The following is a 9676-nucleotide window of genomic DNA, read 5'->3' on the forward strand; positions in this document are numbered from 1 at the left end:
ACACTTAATGACTGAGCCACCCAGGCGCCCCTTTTACTTTGTTTTTTAAGAAATTAATAGTTATTAATGGTCACAGCAAATGAAGCTCAGCCATACCATGCTCCTGACTATGCCTCTCTTCCAGACTCTAGAATTTGAATGAGAGAGCTGGTGAAAGGCTACAGATCATTCCTAATAATAGCACATCTGTTGAGAATTTCAGCAAAAGATTAGATAGGTGACAGGTAAGCAATTTGTAGGGGTTGAGTGATTTGTATTTTCTCTGGCAGGATGTGTTAAATATGGAGCAAGCACATAAACAACCCATTTATTTACCTTGTAATATGTGTTTAAGGGAAAACCCTATTTTTGGACTTTAAGTATTCATCAGTGTTTGTAGACTGGAAGACCTCAATTCCAGAAACTTCCTGGTGTGTGTGTGTGTGTGTATGTGTGTGTGTGTTTGTACATGCACATGCTCATGTTTATGTTTGGACAGATGTGAGACCATAGCTTCCAGTCTGGAGGAATCTGGTCATGCAGGTCTAGCCTCCATCAACTTCTGTAATTTTGCCATATAAGTGTGTTTGTAGCTGTGGTCATCTGTAGCTTGCCTGTGCCCAGAATTTCCTCCCGGGAATGATTTAACATTAGCACTTAAATTTTATGTTAACTCCAGAGTTTCCAGGGCTCTCAAGAGTCACTTTGTGGTCCCTTGGATTGGAACATCATAGCTTAGTTCTTTTCTGGTTCCAATGACTTAGTCGTAAGTTTAGATGTTCAGTGTCATCCTGGAGAAGATGTATTTAATCACTGTTAGACCATGGACCACTTTGAGAATTAGATAACATTATGAACTTTGCCCCCAGATAAACTTGTTTACTGAAACTCACACTAAATTTGCCTTGAAATGTCAAGGTTTCAAAGATCCTTGAGGTACATCTACAGACTCCTCAATTAAGAGATCCACTTGCATTCAAATGGCTTTATTGTGCAAGAAACAAAAAATTAAATGTGATATGGACGTAAAATGTGAGGGGAGAAGAGAAAGGAGCCAAATCCATCAAAATTACATTCTCTCTTGAATGAAGGTAGATGAGTGACCAAAGGAGAGTTTAGTCATTTAGCTTCATCAAGACCTATAAAAAATGATGACAGTTTAGGAATTTAGTTCATAGTATGCTAACAGTTCTCATGTACAATTTTATTTAGCTTAAGTGATTTGTCTCTTATGTCTGTATCCAAGGATTTTATCAAATTAAATATTTAAATTTAAATATTTAAAATTGGCTTATAGTAACTGAAAATAATTGACTTCACCTAATATTTACACCAAGACAATGTCCTTAACATGCTTCTTTATAAGTAATATTATATACTGGTTTTAACTTAGAAATCTGGGTTCATGAATTTTGAACAATTGTAACTATTGAAATAATTATTATTTCATTAAAAACAATCATGTAGCATTTTGAATCAATATAATATATAACTGTACTACTTGTTTTCATGTTGTCTCCATTAATTTTCTCATTTTGTTTTCTACATTTTAATAAGTCCAAAGTTTACCCAGCATCTTATCTTCTTTTTCCTACCATATGTCCTATTAAAGAGCAACTAAATAATGCAATTTATCGATACATTGATCTAAGGAAAACATAGTGAGTTTTCTGTTTTTCTGTATATTAGACAGTCCATATAGAAATAGATAGCAGAGTAATTACACTTTACTATCTGAAACCAGACAAGTTTGGTTTGGTTCCCAGTTTTGAACTTCTGAGCTGTGGTAATTTACTTAAGATTCATGGGCCTGTTATTTTTCTTTTGTGAATTGAAGATAGGAATATAATCTGTTCCATATGGTTGCTATAGGAATAATCTGAGATAACTATATAAAGTTTTTATCATTTAGTTAGGACAGGGTATTGTTTAAAAATACATTTTAGCATTTACTGATTTTATTTTTTTAATACAGTTGGCAGACTGATCAGTTTTTACAATCTTTTCACAATATGCATTGTCACTTTATAGAAACCAAAATTACAAGAAAATGAAAGTTCAGAAAGGGTAATGACTTGTCTAAAGTCACAAGATGGAAGAAACAGCCCTCTGGTCTAACGCTGGTCTAATGCTATTCCTCTTATATCACAGGTCACTGTGTTGTATTTCAGATTATATAATATATAGACAGGTTGATGTGCTGAAGATATTTATTGCAAAGAAACTCAAAATTTTCTATTTTATTGATCTTTCCCTTTAATTTCTTTCCGTAAGTTTCAGGTTATTTTAGACTCTGCCATTATTCATTGATCCAAATAATAAATGGAAGTGTTGGCATCACATTTAAGGTTCTGAAAGTATTTTTAAAAAGATTCTGAAAGTATTCTTTTAGTATGTATGTGCTTTTAAAATTAAGAATTACAATTCTTCCGGGGGTTCTCCTTATAATACAAGAAATTTTGAGTGCTTAAACTTCATGGATCCTTTCAGAAATGATGTCTGAAATAAAGAAATGTGTGGGAAATGTATTTCCTCTTGCTTGATTCAGGGCAAAATTAGAGTGCAAGAGCACAGTTAAATGTTTAAAATGTATTTAAACTCATATTCTATATAAATGTTCTCAGAACATTTATTTTTGAGATAAGAAAAATCACAAGTTTAACAGAGTATTTCACTCTACTTTCTGTGTGTATAAATAGGAATGAAATAAAACTAGTAGATTCGAGGAGTGTTTTGATTGTTGAAATAAGGTTTGATAATAACATCTCCAATTTTTCTGCATTTTGTAAAATAAGATATTTCATTTCTTATTGGAACAGAATCTAGTATATCAATGCTATGGCATTATCAAATTAAAATTATAATGAACCCATTTTGCCTGCTCTTATAACAGGCTTAATTTATCTATTATACTAGTTTAAGTATTATGATTATACCGATAAATCCAGGAATCTTGTCTGTACTATTTATTTTTGTCTTTTGCTCACTTACCTGTGTTGTCTTTGATGTTTCCTCAGAGTTTTTAGACCATAGGTGAAGTAACGGGAACTGTGGTAGTCTCAGGTGTGCTTATGATGGTGAATTCTGTGAAAGCCTGTGAAGTGACTACAGTGTCCACTCTTGGTTCAGTGGTAGGAATAAGTGTAGGCTCAGCAGTAGCAATGGTATTTATGGTAGGGATGCCTGTCTTATCCTGAATTTTCTTTGTGGGGATGGCAATAAATGATGGATGTAGGTGTGGGCGATGTACCACGGTGGGTGGGTAGGCATTTGGCAGGACTTGCCATTGAGGAATTTGGGCATGTGGCCTAACTGCAACTGGTTTTGCATAATATGGATAAGGCACATATTGATGATTAATTGGTACAGCTGGTCTATGTGGGTAGTAAGTGTGTTCATAGAGAGGATAGTTATTCAGCACATAATGAAATGGGATATACTTGGCAGTTTTCTGATTGAATGGTCTTTCATCATTTTCATGGCACTGTAAAAAGAATACGTTATGCACATGGTATTATTGTAGGCTAGAATGTAGAGATATCTTAAATCAGAACTTTTTAAAGTATATATTTTAGTGTTTGACATTGAATAACTACAGTATTGGAAATAGTGAACTCAGCAACCATATTATTTTATAAGATCCAGATTTGTACACTTCCCTTTCCTTTTTGATTTTCAACAAATATTAAAAATAATATTAGTTTCAAACAAATTAGATGAAGTAATCCATAATATAAAACCACGTTGCCTAGGTCTTGGCATAGATGAAAAGCACTCAGTAAATGTGGGACATTATAATAAGTACAATAGCTAGAAAAATCTCATAGAGAGCTTTAACATACTGTGTACAAACTTAGCACACACACATAGGAATATATGTGCATATATAAATATTTTTTATATGTATATGTATATATGTATTGTATATGTATATATGTATTCTTACCACATATTTGTAAATGTTTACAAATTTTATTTATCTAGAGACTAGGCTGAGGGCACATTTATTTTTTTTTTTCTAAATTAATTATAGCAGAATAGTAAAATAATGTGATGTGAGAGGATTCCTGGATTTATACTTTGGATTCTTTTCAGCTTCATTTTATTCATTAAAGATCAGTTAGGGAATTTCCCATTTTTATTTGTCTCTGTTGCTTATGTGCATTTATAAAAATATGTCATTAGTTCTTTCCATATGAGTAAAACAAAGCAACAAAATTACACTGCAAAGCAAGTATTTCTCATGAAAGGAGACATATTTAAATGTGTTCATTCAAACATATTTGGGGAACAAAAAGAGGAAGTAAATGCAAATGTATGAGAAGTATTCAAAGGTGGGTCAGAGAAGGATCTTTCCCCAAGTCTTCAGTCAGGAGAGATACTAAACCTTACATTTGTTTTCCTTTATTCTCAATATTAAACTCTGAGACCGGTTTCTCATGCTGCAAAATATACCTGAAAACCCAAAACACATGACTTGGGTTATAAAAAGAATCCAAGATTTTCAGATGAATATTGAGGTTGATTCGTATGATTGGTTGCTAAAGTGGTATTTTTTTCAAAGATTATTAGATTATTTTATGGGGTTTATTTATTAATTTTTAGACAAGGCGTTTAAATATCATTGGACTTTGCATAATATTATACTTTAGAGTTCATGTCTCTACTAGAAATAATGAAAATAAACTTACAGTTGGTTGTTCCTGGTTTTGCACCTCTGCACCCTGCTGAGGTTCACAGAAATAAGAACTAAGTTAAAAAAAAACACGGGGTAGAGTCCAGATTTTTTTTGTGGTTTTAAAAATATTTTGTACTAAAGACAAAACATGGTTTCTTTGTTTTTATTTTAATATCGTAAAATATTGTAAATCATTCTCCATGGTTATTTAATCTATAAGGCCTGTGAATCACTCAAGAAGTGACAGCAATAAACTATTTAAAATCTTTAAAATCACCACTGGGGAGAAAAAGAATTTAAGGTTGAAAACATATGATCATCTGACTCCTATGCCAACAAGTATACATGATATTTGCTTAAATGAAAAATATGAATAACCTATATTCAGTTTGTATTGAATGTACGTTGTTAAAAATAAGAGGAGCATTGAGTATATTTTTTTTCTGCTCTCCTACCAAGATGATATATGAGGTTTATCTAGATTTAAAAAAATTGCCTTTCACATAACATTAGTATATAAATATTATATGATAATAGTGTTTTTTTTAATCAACTTTCATTTGTTTTTACGATACTTTTCTTAATTCTGGATTGCAGCATGTATAGGGAATCAGAAGTGAGAAAACAATTTCCATGAGCATATATATAAGGCTTTAAAAACTCACAAAGGTTTTATAAAGTTTTGAGATGAGGCCATAATGATGTGGAAAACAAAAGGAAAAGAAAAATTATTAAATTTTCTTACTACTTACAGCCCACTGACAAGTCCTTGAAACAGGCAGAGTGACATTCCTCTAGGGACTCAACTGCCTCAATGTTGACATTTTGCTAAGGGCAAAAGGCAATCTTAGCCTGACCCCCAGGATCCTGTAAGTCTACTTTAACATATAAAAATTCCTTTGGAAACTTCCTTTATCTCTACCCCCCAAGATACATGTTGGCAATCATCCCCCAAGCATATGACCCACCGATATACATCTAAAGGGTCTCATGACTAAGGTTTTATTAGACAGTAATAAATGACCTTTTCCCAACAATAGCTAGCCCCCTCAAGGTCCTGGAAACCTTGCTTCCAAAATTCCTTATAGACTTACACTATCCCTAACCCCCTCCCAACTTGAAAGTATATAATGGGCCACTCCTCATGACCCCAGTGCAGTTCTTTCTGCCCACAGGTCCTGTCCCTATGCTTTAATAAAACCATCTTTTTGCACTAAAGACATCTCAAGAATTCTTTCTTGGCCGTCGGCTTCGAACCCTAATGTCTTTACTACATCAATAACATTAAGTGATATTTTTTAAGTGATAGATCTAGTTTAGGACTTTTCACACATACCCTTTGGGTATAAAAAGACTCTAGAAACGTTTTGGAAGATGTAGGTAAAGAAAATCAGAAATTTGATAAAATAATAAAATTCAGGATATGTTGAGATAGAGAATTCTTTGCTCTAAATGTATTATATTACTAATTTAAAATTTAAAAAGTCATAGAAATATTATAGAAAGTTTGCCTACACTCAAAAATTCTGATAATCTAGACATCTTCATATAATATCAATTTGTACATATGTTCCTGGTATATGTTCATTTTAGTGCATTTCTTATATCTTGCTTTTTTTCAAGAAGCATGATCTCATATTATTTTTCAATTTATCTCATAGTTTTTATACATGGATAGTTATAGTTGAAAAATGAATGCTTAATGATTATGTCATGAAATGTTTATTCTTTATTGCTAACCATTAAGCTTCTTTCAAAAAACTGTTTTATTATAAATAGATAGATGAATAACATCTGTATACCAGTGTCCTTTTTAATAGTTTTCATAGATTCCTTAAGATAGTTTTTAAAAAATGTAACTTTTGGGGGGACAAAAATTATTTGATAGGAATTATCAGATTGCTGTACAGAAAAGTGCCAACTTATAATGCCACCAATAGGCTATAAGAGTGTGCAACTCATCACATAATTGTTAGTAGTAAATATTATCCTGACTATATTTAGAGAGAAGGGATAAATTAACACATAAAAGATACGATCACGATATATGTATAATTTTGACTACTCATAAGATTGAATGGTAAATCTATAAACTTTTATTCTTCTTTTGAATTATTTGTTCATGTCCCTGGGACTTGAAGCCTTTGTGAAAATGGGAAGGAGTGTTTGAGATCTAGTTGCTTAAGTTGCTCAGGAAGAGGTTTCCATAGAGCAGGCAGCTGTGGATCATGTGATACTGCTATTTATAATAAGAAATACATATTTGGTCTTCATTCTAGTTTCTGGCACAGTTCTCCTAAAACGCTTGTAATTTCCTAAGTGATGGCAGTGCGTTGGGGAAGAAGGTATCTTTTATTATGTTAAAATTATCTTTTATTATGTTATTTGGACCCCACCTAAGGATGGGGGCTGGTTGCCAGAGAAACCAACCACTTGATTTGAAGGTTGGGACTTTTAGTCCCACCCCCTGATCCTCCAGGGACAGGAAAGGGCCTAGAGGTTGAATTGGTTACCAGTGGTCAGTAAGTCATCCCTGTGTAATGAAGCCTCCATAAAAGCCCAAAAGGATGAGTTGGGAGAGCTTCCAGTTTGGTGAACACATGGACATTCGGGGAGAGTGACTTTCCTGGAGAGGGCATGGGAGCTATGCCCCTCTTCCCACATACCTTACCCTAAGCATCTCTTCCATCTGACTGCTCCTGAGTTCTATCCTTTTATGATAAACTGGTAATCTAGTAAGTAAAACATTTCCTGAGTTCTGTAAGCTACTCTAGCTAATTAACCAAACCCAAGGAGGAGGTTGTGGGAATTTCCCATCTATAGCCAGTCTTCAGAACTACAGGTAACAGCCTGGGCTTGCAACTAGTGTCTGAAGTGGGAGGTATTGTAGGTCTGAACACTTAACCTGTGGAATTTGACCCTATCTCTGGGAAGATAATGTCAGAATTGAGTTGAATTTTTCAACACTCTGGTGGTGTCCAAAAATTACTTAGTGTTGTGTGAGAACCGCCCCCCCTGCCCAACACATATTGGAGTTGTGTCCAGGAACCTAAAATAAGAATTTTCTTATTTAAATTTTAATCCCTGCCCTTCAAAGAGAAAATCCAAGTTTGGAATGTTCTGGTGGCCACAATAAAATGGAATTTCAAAGAATAAATGAAAGAAAATAAATGTGAAAGTTATAATAATGCAAATTTTTAAAGAGTTTGACTCTAAGAATTTACCTAATAGAATTATTTAATAGATATTAACTTAAAAGCAAGTTTAGTAATGAATTATGAAACAAGGACTAGTGCCTTCCAAAATTTATAACCTAAGAGATGATCATATAACATCTTCTGTTTGTCTTCTTGCTCTTGCTGTTGGCAAGGGATCCCTGAATGAACATGAAAATGAAACAGAGCAAAAGCCAAAACAACAATGAAAGCAAGTAAAAAAAAAAAAAAAAAAATCAAAAGAAAAAAGCCAAACCTTTTTCCTTGGTCCTATAGCTTTAACATACAGCATGCAATTCAAGAAAATTCCTGAAAACCATATAATTGGATACTATTCCTGGGGAGGAGTCAGTTGACATTAATGGGAAGAGTATAACAAAAGACACAATGATGTTTGAATATTAAAGGTAAATGTGTCAAGGTCTTTGATACTGGTGGAAAATCTTTAACCAAACTCCTTAAGTTTTTTTTTTTTTTTAAGATTTTATTTATTTATTTGAGAGAGAGAGAGCATGAGAGGGGGGAGGGTCAGAGGGAGAAGCAGACTCCCCGCTGAGCAGGGAGCCCGATGCGGGACTCGATTCGGGGACTCCAGGATCATGACCTGAGCCGAAGGCAGTCGCTTAACCAACTGAGCCACCCAGGCGCCCTAAACTCCTTAAGTTTTAAGGATTTAGTCCTTGTGCTTGCTTCGGCAGCACATATACTAAGAATTTAGTCCTTAAAGAAAATGGATCTGTGTAAGATAGGAATTTAATTAAAGGGATTTCTGATCCTGAACTATGATTTATGTATTTATTCTTTAGGAATTATTTTTAGAGCATTTTATAATCTAAAAATATTTCTACTATTGTTTTTTCCCCCAGAATGTATTTTCTGTATAGTATGAGAATTTTAAGGGTTTTTCATATACAATAAAGTGTGATTTCCTAATTCCTGAGAGCTAAAAGCATATACAGAAGAACATGACTTTAATTTTGTAATATAAAATAAATAAGAAATAAGTTGCTTTTAAAAAATATAGCTAGTATGCAATTATTTTGTCCTATGAAGTGTAACTGCACTTAGAAATTTGCATAATTAGAACTTTTAAATAAAATTTTCTTAAAGTCTTACTACAAATTGATTAGATGAGATTAACTCACCAAAAATGGCAAGGCTAATGCAACGATTTTCACAACTAGGAAAAAAACTCTTCATCATTGCACCTAAAAAAAAAAAAAAAATTAAAAGCTCTTTTATAATTTAGAAGTGATTTGGGACAATTTCTGTTTGTTTGGGTTTTTTTGCTTTAAGGGAAAAAAGAGCTAGATTTATGGGTAGGTTTAGCCAGTGTGGAAAATCTATTTTATCTTAAGCTTTAGAAAAACCAAAGTTGAGATTTTCAGGGATACAAGCTTTACCAACACTAGTATCAGTTTTAGGAAGAGAGTTACAACATACACAAATCAGTGTAAGAGGAAAGAAAGTGGAAAATGCCACAAGTGTTTTTTTGCAGATAGAAGGTTTCAGTTAAGAGAATCATCAAATTCTTTGTGAAGGAGATGGCATATAGATGGGATTTGTCCATGGAGAGATAAATAGGGACAAAAACTTCCCAAATAGAGGAGAGGAGAGAGAAGAGAGGAGAGAAAGGAGAGGAGAGAGAGGTGAGAGAGGAGAGAGAAGAGAGGAGAGGAGGGAGAGGAGAGAGAGGTGAGAGAGGAAAGGAGAGAGAAGAGAGGAGAGGAGGGAGGGGAGAGGACAGGAGAGGAGGGGAGGGGAGAAGACAGGAGAGGAGGGGAGGGGAGAGGACAGGAGAGGA

General features: G+C 33.7%; 1 protein-coding gene across 1 annotated transcript in view; it reads right to left on the bottom strand.

Annotated features, from left to right (window-relative positions):
* Positions 1-991: 991 nt before the first annotated feature.
* The window catches only part of CSN3 (casein kappa), a 22911-nt gene continuing 14226 nt past the window's right edge, over positions 992-9676 (bottom strand). The window contains exons 4-6 of the mRNA XM_044913099.1: positions 4671-4728; positions 2971-3463; positions 992-1118 (exon numbers count right to left, since the gene is read on the bottom strand). Of these exons, the coding sequence (XP_044769034.1) occupies positions 3002-3463; positions 4671-4728 (520 nt within the window). The 3' untranslated portion in view covers positions 992-1118; positions 2971-3001. The remainder of the gene's footprint in view (positions 1119-2970; positions 3464-4670; positions 4729-9676) is intronic.

Source organism: Neomonachus schauinslandi, chromosome 2, assembly GCF_002201575.2.
Source record: "Neomonachus schauinslandi chromosome 2, ASM220157v2, whole genome shotgun sequence".
In the NCBI taxonomy this organism is placed as follows: domain Eukaryota; kingdom Metazoa; phylum Chordata; class Mammalia; order Carnivora; family Phocidae; genus Neomonachus; species Neomonachus schauinslandi.